The sequence below is a fragment of the Glycine max genome, chromosome 17, assembly GCF_000004515.6.
Source record: "Glycine max cultivar Williams 82 chromosome 17, Glycine_max_v4.0, whole genome shotgun sequence".
In the NCBI taxonomy this organism is placed as follows: Eukaryota; Viridiplantae; Streptophyta; class Magnoliopsida; order Fabales; family Fabaceae; genus Glycine; species Glycine max.
In genome coordinates, this window is record NC_038253.2 from 13,450,074 (window position 1) to 13,470,602 (window position 20,529).

General features: G+C 31.9%; 1 protein-coding gene and 1 long non-coding RNA gene across 2 annotated transcripts; both read left to right on the forward strand.

Moving 5' to 3' along the window:
• Positions 1-6,161: 6,161 nt before the first annotated feature.
• Positions 6,162-10,902, forward strand: LOC100804985 (lysosomal Pro-X carboxypeptidase). The gene is made up of 10 exons (XM_003549943.5): positions 6,162-6,685; positions 6,897-7,083; positions 7,583-7,716; positions 7,817-7,929; positions 8,036-8,159; positions 8,464-8,613; positions 8,758-8,913; positions 10,149-10,228; positions 10,333-10,382; positions 10,622-10,902. Exons 1-10 carry the CDS (start codon positions 6,278-6,280, stop codon positions 10,759-10,761), a joined length of 1,542 nt encoding a protein of 513 aa, XP_003549991.1. The 5' UTR covers positions 6,162-6,277; the 3' UTR covers positions 10,762-10,902.
• Positions 10,903-11,510: 608 nt separating this feature from the next.
• Positions 11,511-15,865, forward strand: LOC102663344 (uncharacterized). The gene is made up of 3 exons (XR_419101.4): positions 11,511-12,821; positions 13,056-13,096; positions 15,540-15,865. It is a non-coding gene; the product is annotated as an uncharacterized lncRNA (long non-coding RNA).
• Positions 15,866-20,529: the final 4,664 nt, after the last annotated feature.

Below are 20,529 nucleotides of genomic sequence, written 5' to 3' on the forward strand. Positions count from 1 at the left end.
TGTCACCAAATTTTTAATTTTTTTAAAACTAAACCAATATATTTCGTCTTGCTTTTCGTGTCAAAATTAAAGATAAAAATAAAACTTCTTCCTAAAATATTTGCAACGAGCAAAATTGTGGTAAAATACAAATTTTGTCGTATAATAAACTTTGAGACAAAAAATTTAATTAACGTGCGAAAAAAATTTTCATACCAAATGATTTTTTTTTCTTGTAATATTAATATGTAATTGGGGCATCACTAGTTTTGTTTTTACTTTTTATAAGTGACAAATATGATTAAGTTTTTTTTAGCTAACAAGGAATAGGTAAGTTAAACAGTATATATATGTCTCTAGGTTGAAGAAACGATTACAAAATACTTATAAATGGTTAACTAATAATATTTTTATATTAACAAATAAGATTTAAACTCACATCTTTCGAGTTACTAATTAAATAAACATTTACTTACAAGATGCTTAAAGTGAATATAGAATATTAGCTCAAGTAAAAAAAAAAGAAAATGCAAAGAAAAGTTACCCTAATGGCTTACGCCTTATCTACAAACCGGGTAGATATGAAAAGTTGACATTGTAGTCATAAGAGAGAGTGGCTGGCTTAGCTCAGCAAGTAGAAAGCGTCAAACTGAGAATCATTCATTCGTGGGGAAAGGACAGCGAAAGCCTAGTCAGAATATTGCATTTACATACTAAGAATGTATTTTGCTTGTTTGGTATTATTATTTCTAGCCGTGAGTGAGGGAGCATCCATCCAACAAACACACCGACTAATCTATGAATGAATAAAGCAAAAGCTTTTCGCTTGCCCCACTTGAACTCTCTTTTCTAAGACTTGCTGAGTGAAGATTTCACACATAGCCATCATGCTTGCGTTTAAAGTAGTGAAAGCTCGGAACAGCCATGTCACCCCCACTAAGGTGACTTTCCACGTAGCAGTGAGTTTCAAAAACTCAATCAAGGAACCACAGGATATATATCTATATATATATATATGCTCATTACTGTGGGATACTTGTAAATAGAGTCTAAAAAAAATTATCTCAAAATTTAATCAAAACAACAATTAATATTATATTTTTTAATTATCATATTATTGATACATAATATTCATTAATTTTATCGACAACTAATTAACAATCAAAAAATGTCTTTAGTAGATTTTTTTTTTTCAATTATATTTTTTTTTATCTACCATACTCTACTCAAGATTTTACTTTAAAAAGATCAAATGTAATATCACTAATTAATATCTAATATATCCAAATCAAATATATAAACACAAGCCAAAAAGTGATTGACTTCTTAATGATGTTAGATATGGTGGTGGTAAGGGGCAAATCAAATGAGCATAACCTAAAAAGAGATTGACTTCTCTTAATGATGCTAGATACGGTGGTAAGGGGTAGAAAGTAGAAACAGTACTTGGAAGGGCTTTGGCTCTTAAGTTGTGGCACAAAGTTAAGGCAACAGGGTCCCACTGAGCGCAAACCATGCTTGTAATAGGAGGCACATACGCAGATGAAAAGGAGACATATCCTCTTGTGGTACAAATGGATTGTTGTCAGTGGAGGAGATGGCATATGTAGTTCGTGGATGACTGTGAACATCATAGGACCTAGGCACATGCGTAGCATCTCTATGATCATGAGCCTATATATATGGGGCTGGGGGTACCCCATGGTATTAATAATATTAATTTTTACAAATACATTGCATGCATTAACTCTATATATTGATCAATAATAACGAGGGGTTTGCTCCATGCGTACGTTGCCCAACACAAGTGGATCACGATGATGAATTGGTGGATGTATTTGGGACAAGATATCTTTCATCATTCAGGAGCAGACCGCCAGACCCAATGGCAAGGCATGGAATTATTGCCACCTAATTTCTATAATTAGGGACCATAATTCCTCCTCTTTTAATCTTGCTAGTTTTAATTCGCATATATTTTGATCATTTTCTGAAGTGGAGTTGTTTTTTAGACCTTAAATATATTTGCCGCTAAAAATAATATTGATTAAGTTGAAATAAAATTATTATAGACGGTAAATTTTTTTTTTTAAAATATTTAATATAATTACATGATTTAAATTTAAGACCTATAATTTAATTAAAATAATTTCATACCAATTGATTAACATGTTTTATGATAGTGGAGTTTAATATATGACTTCTAATTTAATAACTTTCAAATGCTTATATTATAAAATACACTCGCCAAAGACTCCAGAGTTCATTGCAAACTTAATAGTCTAGTGAATAGATTCAGTAACATACAACTTGACTTATAGTTGATCCACGCCTATTTGATTAACAAGTGATCTCCTTTTAATTATATTGTTCTCGCTCTTTTTAGAGAGTAATATGAATAGTGTTTTTGCTAGATTCATGAGAATGCATAAAAAAAAGCTAGATTCATGAGAAAGATGTGATATATTGGATCCAAGGGTCAAATGCTCACTAATCCTCATAGCAAAATACCTCTCCTGACCATAAGTATTCAAACATTCATAACCTATAACAGGTTCGATTCGACTCTAGCTACAAGTACTCAAGTATAAATCAACTTAGAAGATTGAAGTGAAGCCTAATAAAAGAGTCTAGGTATGTGTCTCGAAACTTGTTAAGAAAAAATAAATCATATTTAGATGTGAAAAGTATAAAGATTAGTTTCTAAAAATCACATCCCAAATATATAAAATCATATCTGAAACGTCAAACGAAATTCGCTGCATACTTCTTCGTTGGCTATACATAGTCTTGCAGCCTAATTTCTAAAATTAGGGACCATAATTCCTCCTATTTTAATCTAGCTAGTTTCATTGACATATTGATCATTTTCTAAAGTGGAGTTTAATATATGATTACCATAATTCCTCCTATATAAGAATTTTCCAAGTGCTTATATCACATAATACAATATAGGCCATAATCAACCAATTCCATGCTGAAAAAATGTCTTGTCTTGATATAATGAGTGTGGATAAAAGGGTCAATCACGCGGAAGGTGGAAACCTTGAAACTATGGTTTCTGAGATGGACTCATTCAAAAGAAGTCAGAGCTAGATGATGTAGCTGAAGACCCTAGGTCTGTGTTTGTCTATGTACCAAATCAATGGACAGAAACTAGTGAGAAGAACACAGTCTAAAATTAGACTAGACAGTTTGAGAAACGTTGCTTTTGGTTGTTGAATATTGTGGTGTTCAGGCTGAGAAATTAAGAATATGCCGCTAGGAAACGATTAAATCAATAATTAATGACCTCTCTATTAATTTCTATTATTCCGTCACGCCTATGAATTGCTTGGAATTTCTAAATTCCAAGTCATGACTATACTATTTTTTTTTTTTTTTCTGGTCATATTTCTTTTAATTATCATGTTACTGGTATATAAAATATTTGCTAATTTTATCCATAGCTAATTTTCATCCAAAAACTTAATTGATTAATTTTTTGAAATCTCTTCTCAATTATATTTCTTAAATGTCCCGTTGGTTGCTAACCATGCATGATTTGATTGCGCATGTTTTGAATGATTAGCAAAGTTTGTGCAGCACCTCAAGGGTATAGTTGGCGGTTAGCATCTTGAATCCGTGTGTGTAGAGCAAATTATGTTGAAAAACTGATGAGTGACGACCCTATAATTAAATTGAAAGCTGCACGGAATTAACACCAAGATTCTTTGCCATTGACACTTATCGTATTAGGATTTTATAAATTGCCGGTGTCTTAAAAGTATTATTTAAAAATTAATAAATGTTTTTTTATTGAATATTATAGAAAAGGGAGAATATTGGAATGGTGACGCAAAATTCTTGAAAGATCTCATCATTATAATATTTATTATTCGGAGGTTACTCATGTTTACACACACATAGTGTGAACTACACAAGGAATTCCAATGCATGCATGTTTGAAAAACAATAATAGGGCAAATTTAATAAATATATAGTTGTATTAGTTAGTTTTGTTTTGATGACTCAACATGCTTTAGTCTGAAACATCGTTCTCCAAATGATTTCATCGAACGCAGAATCTCAACGCCTTTTGTAAATTATATTGTCTTATATAGGTATAAATTGAACTTATTCGAGATATGATTAAAAGAATATTATTGTCTCTGAATAATCTTCTCAATTTTAAAGGTTGAGCTTTCAGAATTGATTCAGTTTTATTTTATTTTTCCTAAGAAAAACTAATACTACATAGTTGCGCTTACCATGCATATATAGAATCAAGGCATCTAATTGCTCCTTTTATTTTCATCTGTTAAAATTTTCTCTTTACATTTGAGTATTTGACATTACATGATGAGGACGTGTTAGTAAAGCATGGGTTGTTAGGGTTTATAGGGCACATAGAACCGTGCTTAGATGATCCAACGGGTGATTGTGTGCCCCTAATGGAGTGCAAAATGTACAAAAGAATATAATTCCAATTCTTATAAAATCCAGCTGTCGTGGATCTCATTATTATAAGAATGATTTTTGAAAGCCAGTAATTTCGTATGTCAAACGGCATAAGCATCTTTATATCATATATATAATCCTGATTCCGAAGAAGGTAATGCAAATGTGAAAACTTCAGGTTGACCCTGAGCAAAGAATATATGTAAATTCTGAATTAGAAGGTTCTATTTAACTACCAGAGCATATATTTGCTTATATTCCAAGCATAAACCCGTTTTATTAGGACACACTTTAATAATAGTGCATGCGCAGTGGTCACTATAGTTTCTCATTCCCACAAATAATTGCATCTGGTCCCTTCTAAACACGTAGGTGCTTGTTGATTCTTCTGGTCAGTCCTCTAGATTAACTTAAAATTATAAAAAAAATAAATTAATTTAGTTGATTAAATAGAAGATATACATATAATAAAAATTTTAATATCGTATTTAATTCTTATAAATAAAAAAAATTATGGTAAAATTTTGCTGGGTAAAGCGTTATGTGAATGGTTCAAATTTGCCGAGGTGCTGAAATTTTCTAGGACAAAAAAATGGGCAAATTAATTACCAAATTTTTGGGAGAGAAAAACAAGATTTTTGTTGAGTAAGTGGCAGTATATGAAGAAATGGAATTGTTTATTTATTTATGCAGTAATAATACGAGGAAGATATATATAGAGAAATTAATGAGAATTACAAAAGTGATAATGGTAGAGTAAAATAAAAGTCATTACTACGATTACGCATTAATTAAGTTCTCTTTCCATCGATATAATATTTGCTAATGAAAATTAAATTGTTGATACAAATATTTTGTCTCTATAAAATAATAAAGTTCATAAGTAATCTCATGAAATCATATCATTTTCTATAACAGTTTTTCTTTTTACTGGAATACAACATGGGTTAAACACCAAAACAAATCTTCTATACAAGAAGAACATGTATATTTGTCTTTTTTTTTTATAAATAAAATCTAACCAAAAGTAATTTCTGTTAAAGATACTTGAGTAATTTCTGAATAATTTAACCTTACCTTAAATATATTAACCACTTGTACTTAATTATTAGATTACATGTGAATTTGTTTTAATCGACATAAAGATACTTATATTTAATAAAATATATTTATTATTTTATCAATAATTATTAGCTTTATTTTTACATTTCACATATTTGTGGTGTAAAGGGTTGAATTCTAAACATGGGATGTAGTTTAGTTGGTTGAGAAAAATGCATAAATTGATATAAATTCTGGCATAAATTGGTATTTGGAAGATAAAAAATACACATTTAATCCTTAAATGTTCAAAAAATATGATAAATTAAAACAAATTAATCTCTAAACTTTACAACTTAATATCAAATTAATATTTAAAAAATATAACATATTATTTAATTGGTCATTAAATATTACAATAATAAAATGATCTCATAAATTTAATGACATGACTAATTTATTATATTTTTGCATATTCATAAATTAAATTTATATTTTTTAGTTTTTAAAAATTAATTTAATACCGCATCACACCTTCAGTACCAATTTCACTATTTCTTTTTTTTTTTGCCAGCTGAACACAAGTTAGTTATTGATTGCAATAAATGAACCAGTGAAATAAACTAACAGTATTTTCATATTGTTTTCGGTCCACAACAATTTTTTGCATTAAATATCTAGAAGATGGTTTTGGACTGAAACGGAACACTCAGGCCCAAACACAAACCAAAGTCCATACCATACCCCACCAGAGTACACTATTCCTGATTCCGAATCCGAGAACGTGGTTGTGACAGGATCATTGAGCTCGGCAAGAATGGAAGAACACAGGTTGAGCTTGAGAATGAGCACGCTTGTCTTCACTCTTTCCATTATCATCATCGTACTCTCTTACCCAGCACAACCACTTGCGTTGAACCATTCTCCGAAATTCCTAGGAAAATTCGCAGCAACAGCACGAACCCATTCAAATTCCGAGCCACCGCCGCAATTCCACTACGAAAAAAGATACTTCCAACAGCGCCTCGACCACTTCAGCTTCTCGGAGCTACCCACGTTTCCTCAACGCTACCTTATCAGCACCGAACACTGGGTGGGCCCACATCGCCTGGGCCCAATTTTCTTCTACTGCGGCAACGAAGGCGACATCGAATGGTTCGCCCAAAACACAGGCTTCGTCTGGGAAATCGCCCCTCGCTTTGGAGCCATGGTGGTTTTCCCCGAAGTAAGCCCAAGCCAATTAACTTATGCACGATCTAATTTATAGAAATTCTCGCATCTCTTTCAAAATAACTATACGATAAAGCTTTTACAGATTAGCTTATGCGTAAGCTAAAATGAACTTCTTCTTTTTTTTCTTCTCTTAGAAGTCTTTCTGGATAAGCTTACACAAACAGGCCTTTCCACATTCACTTAACTGTTTTCTAACGTGGCAGCATCGATATTACGGCGAGTCTGTGCCTTACGGGAGTGCAGAGGAAGCGTATAAGAATGCCACTACCTTATCGTATCTAACAGCAGAACAAGCACTTGCTGATTTTTCCGTTCTCATCACTTATCTCAAGCATAATTACTCCGCCAAGGATTGCCCCGTTGTCTTGTTTGGAGGATCATATGGTGGAAGTAAGTAACACTGTTAATGGATATCTCAGGTTAACCAGTGATATGATCGAAATAGTGTAAATAATTGACGGCAACCCTTTATTCAAAAGCTAACTTTTTGGGGTCGAGTTATAACCAAATTCAAATGTAGTATCATAGTGCAGTGGTTGTTATTGGAGGTTACTTGATTTAAGGCCATTAAATGTCCAATCCCTCAAACACGATTGAGTTGTCCGGTCCTCAGGGTGCATTGGAAATTCCACATTGATGAGTGGTACATTGTATATAAGTAAGAGGCAATCTTGACCTCTTGGCTAGTTTTTTTTGTGTGTACAATGACATCAATGAAAATAGAACCTAAGGCATCATTAATACTATCCAAATCCTCACCATTAGGCTGACCCTGGTGTGTTCAAATCCAAATTCTAAGAACTATGTATGTAATTTAGGCAAATCCGAACATGTCATAGTGAGTTATGAATAGTTAGTTTTATAACCGTTTTTCAACATTTTTTTACAGTGTTGGCTGCATGGATGAGACTCAAGTATCCTCATATTGCTGTTGGGGCACTAGCTTCTTCCGCTCCGATTCTTCAATTTGAAGACATTGTGCCACCTGAAACTTTCTATGACCTTGTTTCCAATGCTTTTAAGGTAAGTAAGTCAGTGAGTCATCGTAAGTTGTTCAGGTATTTGCCAGTGTTGTGATTAGTGTATTATACTAACAGTTTTACTCTGTTGTTTGTGTCCATAGCGTGAAAGTTTCACTTGCTTTAACTATATAAAACAGTCATGGAATGAGATAGCATCTACAGGCCAAACAAATAACGGGCTGGAGCTTCTGACCAAAACTTTCAACTTATGTCAGTAAGGCATTTAGAAATATGTGCCTGTTTGTGTGTCACATGATTGTGAATGGTGATATCCATGTTTTGTTATTTTTCTTGTGCTGATTTAGTTGAATTAATTGAAGGAAATTGAAGAGGACTAAAGATCTGTATGACTGGGCAGAGGCTGCGTATAGTTATTTGGCGATGGTGAACTACCCATATCCTGCTGAATTCATGATGACTTTGCCTGAACACCCCATCAGGGAGGTTAGTATGGTTTCAAATTTGTAGTATATGATGATGGAATATCTTATAATTTGTACAAACTTGTATATAAGGTGCTTTTGTTTTCTCAATTTAGTCCTGTTGTCTATCCTACCTTAAAAATTTCCTTCACTGATTTTCATGATGCAAACCTGGAAATTGAGTTAACTTCTGGTTGTTTCCAGGAACATGTTTGAGCTTGTAGCTTCGGTAAAGGACTTAATTTGTTTCCTATTCTAAGCCCAGAAAGGTCTTGTTTGTCTTTACCAATGAATATATATGTGTGTGTGTGTGTGTTCTTTTATAGGTTTGTAGAAGGATTGATGGGGGTCCTGCTGGGACTAGTATTCTAGAGCGCATATATGAAGGAGTGAATGTCTACTACAATTATACTGGAGAAGCTAAATGTTTTGAACTGGATGATGATCCTCATGGCATGAGCGGTTGGGAATGGCAGGTTTGCAAGAGTTAAACGTTGTTTCTCCTTTTTATTTTCATTAGTTGCTGGATAAGTATTGAGGCCCAATGGCACAAAATGCCTTGACTTATATGTTCCTTTGTTAATCTTGGTTTGTTCCTTTTTTTCTTATCTTTGGTGTAGGCTTGCACTGAAATGGTTATGCCAATGTCTAGCAGCCAGGAGTCCAGCATGTTTCCCCCATATGAGTATAATTACACTTCTATCCAAGCGGAGTGCTTAAAGAAATTTGGAGTGAAGCCAAGGCCAAGATGGATTACTACAGAATTCGGCGGGCATGTAAGGGAATAACTACTGTTAAATCTTACTTTAATTTTACACTATCCTCAACACTACAAATTTTCATCATAATTTGATATTCTGGTTTAGTTCTTAATGATACACACACACACACACCACATAATTGGTTGTTTTAGTCAATTTTACATATTTGATAAATTGAACCGATGGAACCAATCTATTCTTCAAGTAGAGGGAAAATATTACTTATGTGTGTAAATAACCTATAGGTTAAATGCATAATTTAGTCTTCACATGTGTCCTGGATTCTCAATTTGGTCCTTGTATGTAAAAAGTTATTAATTTGGTCCCTATAGGTTGAAACATTATCAATTTGGTCCCTTCCATTATGACACCATTTATGCATTCATAAATTGGTCCTTTTACATGAAGTGCATTCTTAATTCTTCTAGGGACCAAACTAAGAATGTGCTACACATATAGGACTAAATTAAGAATGCACTGCATGTGTAGGAACTAAATTAAGAATGTGTAAATGACGTCATAACAACAAGAACCAAATTGATAACATTTGCACGTACATAGACCAATTTAATAAGTGTTGACGCATAAGGACTAAACTGAGTACTGAGTATCTGCAACTCGTACAAGGACTAAAATATGTGTTTAAGGTAAGCTATATTAGGGAGTAGGAAAAGGCAAAGATGACTTGGAGGAAAATATGAGTGAAGAAAAGAGGAAAAATGTAATATGTATGCAATTATAGTGAATTTTGTGATTTTGACTGACCTAGTAAATTGTGTGCTAATATAGATTATAGAAAAATAACTTATTTTTTTGCTTCAGCTGTTTAAGCTATCTATATCAAGTATATGCTATAACATGCCTTTTCTGCAGGGTTGTTACTCTGTAGTAATGAAATTTCCTTCTCTATAGAAATGTACTGTGATGTGTATTAAGGCACATACTGATGTGTTAAACTGTAATATGATTACTGAGATGACTGTACCACACTTTTTCTATTCTTGCTTGACAACGTTGCATGGGTGGATTTGCCAACATCAATTTTGTCAGAAGTCTCTTTCTGCTTGCAACACGAATTTATTTTTCCAGAAAACAAATGAAAGATAGTTGATACTTTGAAATAGTCCCATCCCTTGGTGATGCCATTGGAATAGATTGTATGTAGCATGCTCAATTAAAACCTAAAGCAGCACTCTGATAGTATGATGTTTTAACCCGGTGCTTCTGTGTCTGGGCATCTTGTGTTGAAGGATATCCATGCCACCTTGAAGAAATTTGGAAGCAATATAATTTTCTCAAATGGCCTCTTGGATCCATGGAGTGGTGGCGGGTGATATATTTTTGTTCTTTAAATATCTTGGCTATTATGTTTTATATTTTTCCAACAATGATTACCTTGGACAGTTTCTAATGTGCAAATTATTTCCGTTACAGCGTTTTGCAGAATATATCTGAAAGTGTGGTTTCACTTGTCACTGAAGAAGGTAAAGCATTTGATTGTTTTGAATTTGTTAGTATTCTGCTGTATGTATTTTAGTCTATTCTCTTGTCTAAAATTATTACTACATTTGTTTTGGTTTATTGATTATAACTACATGCAACTTCTTTACATAACTTTTAAACTATAGAGTGAATAGTGAGGTCCCTAAAACTCTCGAGCATGTTGCTAACATTAAATTGATGAAAGAAGTTAATTCATTTTTTTTCTTGAACCGTTCCTCAGGTGCACACCACATAGATTTACGTTCTTCAACAAAAAATGATCCTGATTGGTTGGTAGAGCAGAGGGAGACTGAGATAAAGCTGATAGAAGGTTGGATCAGTGACTACCACCAGAAAAATGAAGCTATGTTTGATATGTAACAGAATCTTTCTACTGTTTGCTTCAGCACTGTTCTGTATATATAGCTCAGTAAAACACGTTTGTTAGGTTTGACAAACCTTATGTTCTTGTTTGGTTTTGTAATTGCTCGGGACAATATTTGCAAGCAATTTTTCTTTGAATTTGAGTCTAATTCAATTTCACAAAACTAATTTATAAGGTAAAAATTGTCTTTCACTTATATATACTCATTTTATTTTTATTTATAAGACTTAAGTTTAAAATAATATTTGTTTCTTTTTATAAGATTTAATTTATAATATTCCTTGTCATAATTTTTTTAGACTATAAATGTTTCTCATTAAAAGTAAAATAATGTATTATCAAACCATTAGAAGAGAGAGAAGTATTAATGATAAGAATAATCTTGAAAAAAGTTATAATTTTAAGAAAAATTTATTTTTATCAATTAAATTAACTATTGTTCTTAATCTTGACGAATTAGGTAATTGAGTCTTATATATAGGAACAAAAGGAGTATTATTTTAGTCATGTCACTAAATAATAGTTGATGTGAAATTTTTAATACAATTTTCTCACGTCAAAGATTAGACATCTTAAATGTGAAGTTTGTAAATTTGAACATCTGCGAATGACGTTGATACTCATGTGAATATAAGATGATGTGAGGGATAGTGATCATAGGCTAATGCCAAATAATTCAAGAGAAGCAATCTCATAAGAATTCATATTGTGCCAATTAAAAGATGATGAAATGAATTACAAATACTCCTATTTATTTTATAGATCTTCTTGTGCCAATTATATGTAACTAACTTCATAACAAACTAATAATCATATACTCTAATTGATATCCATAACGCTTGCAAATCACACAATTCTTATCATTGATCCCGGCAGAGTTCTCACACATACTCCATCGTGCATTGCCTCCCTAGCAATCGAAAATTCCAGAATCACGTCTCTGTTTCATTGTTGCATAACGTTTGCCTCGTGGTTTTGAATCTCACATTCACACAGTTCCTGGTTTCTCTTTTTTGGGTCTGGCATGTTATTGTCACAGTGCAGCATATATGTCATGTTTTGGGCTTTATTGCAATTTTCACTTTTTCAGTTTCAGCTTGAACTACGTTGCGTTAATATTTCTTTTATAGTTTTAGTTGTTCTACATTTTTTATACCACAGTGGTTATCTTCTTCCTTTTTTTTAATGCTTTTAGTCCAGGTGATAGTGATTGTATCACCTATCAACTTGAGGGGGATAACAAAAGCAATACAAAATTAGTTAGTTAGGAAGATAGTTAGGGAAAGCTAACACATCCAACTCTATAAACAAGAGTCTCCATTGAGTAATTCTCATTTTCTTTAATTAATTCATATGTTGTTTCGTGAGTATCAAAAAATGGTATTTATCTCTCCTATGAGTTTGATATTCTTCTCTTTGATCCATGGATATGTAACAATTTCCATAGCATGATGTAACACCATACAAGAGCCCAACAACATTTATTTAATATCGACATTTCAATTAAACACAGTTATGCATTATTTAAGATCGACAATTAAATTAAATACCCTTTTTTTTTCTTTTCTGAATTCACATTTTCAAAAGTATTCCGAAAACAAACTCCCAATAGTGCTATCATTATCTCTTCATACTCGCACATGTGAAATTGCCATTACTTCCAAAGCCCTGACAGTAGCCTTTTTTTTACGAAAATCAGTTTATATAATTTCATTATTGATAACTTCCAAAATACAATATGGAATATGATGAAGATTGGCAGGACTAGCATAAGCAACAACTGCCTTAGCTAAGCTATGAGCAGCTGTATTAGCTTGTCTCCTAATAAATTTGACCAAAAAAGTTTGGATTAATAGCAAGGATGGTTTTGCAACCACTAGAGGATAGAACCCACTTATGAGATATCACATGCATTGCTCGAGTGTTTGTTTACGCGTTTGAGAGACACAGCGTCCGTTTAGTCTTCTTGAATGCCGGACCAACATGTTTGACAATCTATTTTCACGTTCAGTTGGATGCGCGTAGGAGAGAAACGCCAGTTGATTGAAAGCAATAGGTGGGTTGCTTTTGCGTTAACGCTCATGGGTTTTGCTTTTGTCTACAAAAAAATTAAATTTTCTCAACCATTACTACTCCTTTTACCTACCAGCATTGAAGACTCTTAAATTTAGTGAATTGGGTGCGGATATGGGTTTCAAATTTTGTATTTATTCATGTGGTTTTAAATCTGCATCCTTGCTGCTCTGGTTCCAGCTCTTGCATCTGACACTTTGGTGGGTGCTGATTACAGGATTCTGGTTTGAACCCGGTTGCAGTTTGCTGGAAAGCTTGGTAAGCTTGCATCTTATTCCTTTTAATGAATCTTTTTCCATCTAGTTTACCTTGGTTAGCTTTTGATATTTCCTATTTTTACTTTTTGGTGTAACCTCTCTACTTGTTGCCATGTATTGATACTTATGTTATCCTCTGTCATGCTATAAGCCAAGATTTGTTTCTGCTTTGGTATTGGGTGGTTTTGGTCTCTTGATTTCATTCATATATATCTTGTTTGGTGGGTATTGGTTTATTGTTGGATCTTGTAACCAAACACCAGAGTTTGTGAGGCTTGTGTATTTTTTTTTTCTTTAGTTGGTTTGTGGTTTGTCATTCAGTTTTTTTTTTCCAACACCTCTTGTGCTCTTAATGAAATGTTATTGCTGTAAAAAAATATAGATGTACATATTGTTTTTTTTTAGAGAAAACAGAACAAATATCTTTATGGGTGTATGATAATAAATATTTATTCCAGTTTTTTTACTACATGTGCACTACAATTAACTTCAATGAGGTTGCAAATAAATTTGTTATATTTCTTTTAATATAGAACAATGAGTGGTGATAAGGAAAAAGTTGCATGCGATGTTATGGCAACTAAACTTTATATTCAATTATGCTTGAAGCAATGGGATAAAGGAGAACAAAATGGAACTACCCTTTCAAAGAAAGGGTGGAGAGATATAGAATCTGAATTCAATAGGAGAATTGGAAGAAAATATGGCAAGACTTAGTTCAAAAACAAGTGGGATAACATTAAGAAGGAATGGTCGGTATGGAACAAGTTGTTTGGGAAAGAGACAAATTTAGGATGACACAATGTAAGGAATATTGTGAAGGCACCAAATGATGAGTGGTGGGAAAAAAACAATTGGTATGAAGTCTTTAAGCAAGTTAGATTTTTTTATATTGTTTTGCATAATATATTGTGTTGATTAATTGTAAACATGCAGGAGAATCCATTACATGCAAAATTCAGATATAAAGGACTTTTCTTTTGTTCATGAGTTAGATAAATTGTTCGATGATGCGGTGGCTACAGGTAAATACAATTATGCACCTTCTTCTGGAATATTACCTTATGGTGTAAATGGAATTTGATGATGTATAACATCCACAATTTGAAAGCGGCAATGGAGACCTAGAGGAAGGCTTAGGGGATAGTGAGGAAGTAGTTGCTAGTGTTGGAGTAAGTTCAGATTTGGAAAATATCAATTTAAGAACTTCACAAGGAAATAGCGAAAATAGCACCGGAAAAAGGAAGAGGGTTGGAAATGAAAGTAAGGTGAAAGCTCTTGCTTCAAAAAAAAATTAGTTGATGCAATTGGTAGAATTGCATCAACTTCCGAGTCACGGTCAACTACCCTAAACACACTAGTAGTAAGTGGTGCATCAATTGTTGAGGTGATGGATGAACTTGACAAAATTAAAGATATTGTGAGTGATGAGGATTGGCTCACCCACTGCAATTAACTTATGTTGTCCAAGTCTGCTAGGGAAATGTTTGTGCATTGAAAAGACGTGAGACAAAACTGTTAGGTTGGCTGAAATATGCATCTTAGAATGGATTGCCATCAATGAGAAGTTAGTTCGATCATTGTATTAGGCTAGTGTTATTTTGGGATACTTTGAATTAGACTGCTATATGGTGTTGGATTACTGTTATATAGTAGAAATTAAGACCTTAATGTTATTTTGTTATGTTTGAAACTAGGATCATAGTTGTTTTATATTAATATTTGTATATGACTTCTATCCAACCTATGGTGACAATTTAAATATAGATCATTCCTCCACTGCTTATGTGCGTATGTGTTCGATTGTTATATGATTTTAAATCTATAAAAAAGGATAGAATGACATGTGATTTTCAATGCCTCCATTGCCTACTGATTTTGTATGCATCACTTGTTCTATTTTTGGAAAATGCCTCTATAAAAAAGGGATAGAATGACAGGTGATTTTGTATGCATCAGTTGTTTTTTTTTTCCTGCACTGCAACTTGTGCAAATAACTAGTCCTGTTTGAAGCTCTTTATTTCTTATTTGACCTTTTTTAATCTACAAACTGAATATAATATTAAATAAGCAAAGGTACCAGGGTTACCAAAATAACACATAGAAGACTAAGAAGAGGCTCATTGAACATGCTTTTACTGCTAATCGCTAGAAAAAAGGTTACCAAGTAGTAAAAATTAAAGGGAAATCATAACTAAAATTATTAATAGATAATAACAACTTGTAGATAATCTTTTATCCAAAAGGTTTATTTATAGATTAGTTACATTATGTTACTTGTTTGTTTATAGATTAGTTATTGGTACACCTTTTGCTTTTGACACCAAATAATTTAAATTTGATCTTAAATAATTCACATTATATTTCTTTTTTGTAATTGTACAGTATTTTCACGAAAACTTATGTATATTTTTTTATTAATTTTTATTTGCTTACGCCAACAGGTTTAGAGCATAAATGGAGGATTGGGATGGAGATTTTGTAGAACACCAAAATGAAGAATCTACCTTACTTTCTATTTTACAAGATGATCTACAAGAGGTTGAAGATATCAGTGCATTAATTAGTGAGTATGCCACAAAATATTTATGTAAAGAGCCTTGTGGAATTATCAAGCATACATGTCTTTCATGAGTTCTAGACATCTAGCATGGGCATCCCGTTCACTGTTATGAGATGCTTCGATTGGAAAAACATGTATTTAATCAACTTTGCATTGAATTGGTTGAACATGGTTTAAAAGGAAGTAAGCGAATGGGTGTTCAAGAAATGGTTACAATGTTTGTACACATGCTTGGTCATTGAGTAGGAAATAGGAATATTCAAGAACGTTTTCAACATTCAGCAGAAACCGTAAGTAGGCATTTCCATCACGTATTAGTTTCATGCCATAGATTAACCTTTAATTATATCAAGTCACAAGATTCTAGATTTCATGTTGCCCATAAAAAACTTAAAGATAACAAGCGATGTTGGCCATTTTTTAAGGATGCTATATTAGAGCAATTGATGGTACTCATATCCAATGTACGGTTAGCTCTAGCGAACAACCTAAGTTTATTGGCAGAAAATGACATTCAACACAAAATGTAATGGTTGTTGGCGATTGGGACATCTGCTTCACATTTGCATTACCAGGATAGGAATTAGACATGGCAATGGGGCGGGTCGGGTACGGGTATTGTCTCCCCAATCCCTTACCCCGACTCCTCAACATATTCCCATACCCGTACCCGATACCCGACGGGTTTGAGTTTATTGTCCCATCCTCGTACCCGTCAGGTATCGGGTATCCCCAACCCCGTTCCACACACCATTTAGAAAAATATTTTTTTTTTGTAAAAAAATATTAAAAATTTGATTTTAGAAAAAAATAAATTGATTGTTAAACATTTATTTTTAACTACTTATATATCAATAAATTTATTATAACGCGTGTGTCTACATAAATAGTTAAGAAAATAATATTAAATTATGTAAAAATTTTAAAATAAAATTAACTAGTAATAAAAATTATATGCCTTTTGATTAAATTATGCAAAAATTTTAAAGATTTTAAGTGGCGGGGCGGGTTCGGATTCGGGGTCGGGACGGGTCTAGTAATCCCATACCCGTACCCATACCCGACTTTTGGTTATTGGGGAAAACCCGAACCCGTACCCGTACCCGGTCAACTCGGATATTACCCGTCAAAGTCGGGATGGATTCGGGCGGATACCCACGAGTACGGGTTTTTTTGCCATGTCTAGATAGGAAGCCACCGTGCATTATGCATGTGTCTTTAAGAATGCTTTCACAATTCCTTCCTTGAACTTCCCACATCTACCTCCAGGTATAATTTTTTTATTATAGTTGTAATTTATTTATATTCTTATGGACTCACCATTTACATTATAATAATTTTATTTTTTATTAGGCAAGTATTACTTGGTTGATGTTGGTTACCCAACACCAATAGGATATATTGGTCCATATAGATGTGAATGTTATCATCTTCTAGAATTTAGACGTTCATCTGATTTTGCAAATTACAATGAGGTGTTCAATTATTATCATTCAAGTTTGAGGAGTATAATAGATATAACTTTTGGCGTATGAAAAAATATGTTTCCAATTTTACATGGTATGCCAAAGTTCAAATTTGAAACACAAGTACAAATATTTATTGCAACAATAACTATACATAACTCTATTACAAGAAAATTTCTAATTGATTATGAATTCCTACATTATGAAGATGAAAATATAATTGGAGCTGAGAAAGAGAATCATGTTGGTGAAGATCAACCTTTTACCTTTAACTATGACTTCTTCAATCGAGATGAATCTTGTACGAGATTCAATTCTAGACTAAATTAGAGAGCATATGTCAACTTAATTATTAATGCATGTATATTTCATAAATATATAAATTTATTGTTGTAATTAAATTTGAAGAATATTATGATATTTTTGTATTTGAATTATGTTATATTTATTGTTGTCATTTTTCTTTATCTATTTTGTTTTAATTTAATGGATCTTTTTTTTGTTTGCATTTGTTATATCTTGGTTGATAAAATAATTTTTTATTTAAATAATTTAACATTTTTTTTAATTTAAATGTATAATTTTAACACCCCTTTTTATTAAGAATAATGCAAAAATACTTAAAATAATAAATTAAATCAAATTCAGTACATGTTAGTCATTACACATTTGAAGGTCGTTTTGATTATTAGCATCCAAACAAGTTCAATTATAACAAACGTAATTTTGGAATACAAGTATTCAAACACAATCAAGTAATATTGAACTTACTTTTCACTCAACTTATGGACCAGCTTACCATCTGTCTCAACAATTACTCGGCTCATGTCCAAATTAGATGCCCATTGGAGAGCTTGGATCAAGCCAAAAGCCTCTCCCTCCAAAACTGACGATTTGTGAGAAAACCAAAGGGATCTAGCAGTGACAATGCACCAGTATCATCACAGACAATAGAAACCCCAACTTGTCAGTCCTTCAGATGAATGACAAGTTTCACCAATGTTGCATTTGAAGAGGAGCTTGGGTGTGCTTCTGAGTTTTGTTGAATGTGATGTATTGCAAACCATTTAGATAGGGAGTGTTTAGCTGTTTGGATGGTACCTTCTGCATTGATATCATTTTTCTCCCATAATTTTTGGTTTAGGCTTCTCCAAAGAGTCATAGCAAAGGTGGATCGTCTTGCTTCATCCAAAGCCTCGAAAATAAAGAAGCATATTTGAAGTTGTCATAGTGCTACTATGGTCAGTTAGTTCCCAATCAAGGTCCACAAGTTCAGGTTCTTCCAACATTCCTTGTTGGTCTTGCAAGCCAGGAATACATTCCAAGAATTTTCTAGACCTTCAGAACACCTGGTACAAGAAGCAGGGCAATGTTGAGTTTTTTTAATTATTCAAAATTGAAGTTAATTAAATTAAAATTTGGATCAATCAAATGCATTGAGATATATATACCCCCTCAAAACCAAAAAAAAAAAAAGTTGGAGGATGACGAAATCTGAGTTTGGCAGAGGAGGGGATAACCAAATTCAAATGTTCTCAATTGTAAGAAAATACAAAGGAAACCTATATTTGCAATCATGATTCTAGAACAATAAAGACGCATACAACTAGAAACGAAACTACGTATATGAGTACAGGGTCAATCACCCCCAAAATTATTTCAATGGTTCAACAACATCTATAGTTAAAAACAAAAGTTGTCCCCCCTCCCCCCATCACTAAGCGTGGGACAATTCATCAAAATATTATCCTAATAGTTTTCCTAGTACATTAATTTATAAAGAGACCAATCTAAACAATAATATTTTGTAGCAGCTGAAACGTTGGATACTTTATCCATATATTACCATTTTGATTAAACAGATTTACGAGGACCGGTAAAAACACAAAAGTGTGTATCGGAGGCCATCATTTGTGCTCTGTGTTAGTATCAAAATATTTAATTATTCTTCCTTTAAACAATCCTAACTCAGGTATGTTAATAAGCAAGATCACATGCATATTCACATAACCCCTATTTATTAATTACTTTAATTGTTATAGACTATCTCTCTATTTTTTTAATTATCTATTAATTGACTATTTAAACAAAAAAATAATTTTTATTTACCACGAAAACAAAAGTTTGTAATTCGATGTAAACTACCCTGCTGCAAAATAATATATTAAGATTTTAATTAAAAAAATGTGATTATCAAGTTCTTGAGTTAACTCTTAATTCTTATAATTTTATGAATGCAATTATCTTTTACAAGTTAACTCATGTGTAAATTTTCTTTTTAATAGACTTAAGATAGACCCGATGCAAACTCGGTATACTTTCGAGTTTATCATTGAGTCAGGAGTATGTAAGTTAAGAAAAATAGACCAAAACACAAGTCATTTTGAATTATTTTTTGCATATTTAGGGTTCATCATACTTTTATTTGATGTGTTAATCCTAAATAGAATAACCCTTGCCCCCAACAAAATCAAACTCTCTTTCTCCAATAACATTAAATCTTCCATGAGAATGCTATATCACTACTATTACCTCCACGAGTTATTATCTAGTAATGATGCATTATTAGACTTAGTTATTTAAATAATATTGTAAAATTTATGATTTACTATTTTATTTTATTATATTATATTGTTAAAATGTTTAATTGACATGTTATTTATAAGTATTTTTTTTATCATTTTCATATAAAGTAGACTCTTACAAGTCTAATGTATAAACTTATTATTTTAAAGGCTCACAAAAAATAATTATGATTTTAAATAAAAATGTCAACAAAATAGTTTTTATAATAATAATAATACTAAATGGATAAGAAAAAGAATCCTTTTATCAATCTAATTTTCAGAAACAGTTTTAAAATATTTAGAAATTTTATGATAGATTCTGTTCAATATTTTTTGTGTTGAAAGTTGTTATGTGATAAAAAATTTTATTCAAATTGTTTATGATTTCAAATAAAATTATAATTATTAATTAAAAATGGAGTTATAAGTATATTAATTAAAAATGGAGTTATAAGTATAAGGATTGATGGTAAAAATCATATAAATGTATGTCATAATTACAAATTGATTTGAATAGATAAATTATCATTAGTTACATTTTAAATCATATTATAATGTCTAGATTTAGCTTTTTTATTTCAACATTTCAAATCAATTTATTCAGTTGAACTCCTAAGAATCTCATATATAATTGTCTTTTTTTTTTCTTTCAAATCAATTGATTTCGTGAAGCTCCTTAGAATATCATGTGTAACTTTTCTTATTTAAATCATTTTCCATTATTATTATAACTAGAATAATTGTGAAATTGTGTTAAATCAGAAATGAAAAAAAATTGATTTGCTAATTTTATGTGTGATAATTATTCTTTTTTTAATTTTAAATTAACAAGCAATTA

Coding starts and splice junctions, on each gene's coding strand:
- LOC100804985 (XM_003549943.5), top strand. CDS start 6,278: ATGGAAGAACACAGGTTGAGCTTGAGAATGAGCACGCTTGTCTTCACT. Junction 8,160..8,463: donor CTGAACACCCCATCAGGGAG/GTTAGTATGGTT, acceptor GTTCTTTTATAG/GTTTGTAGAAGGATTGATGG. Junction 8,614..8,757: donor TGAGCGGTTGGGAATGGCAG/GTTTGCAAGAGT, acceptor TCTTTGGTGTAG/GCTTGCACTGAAATGGTTAT.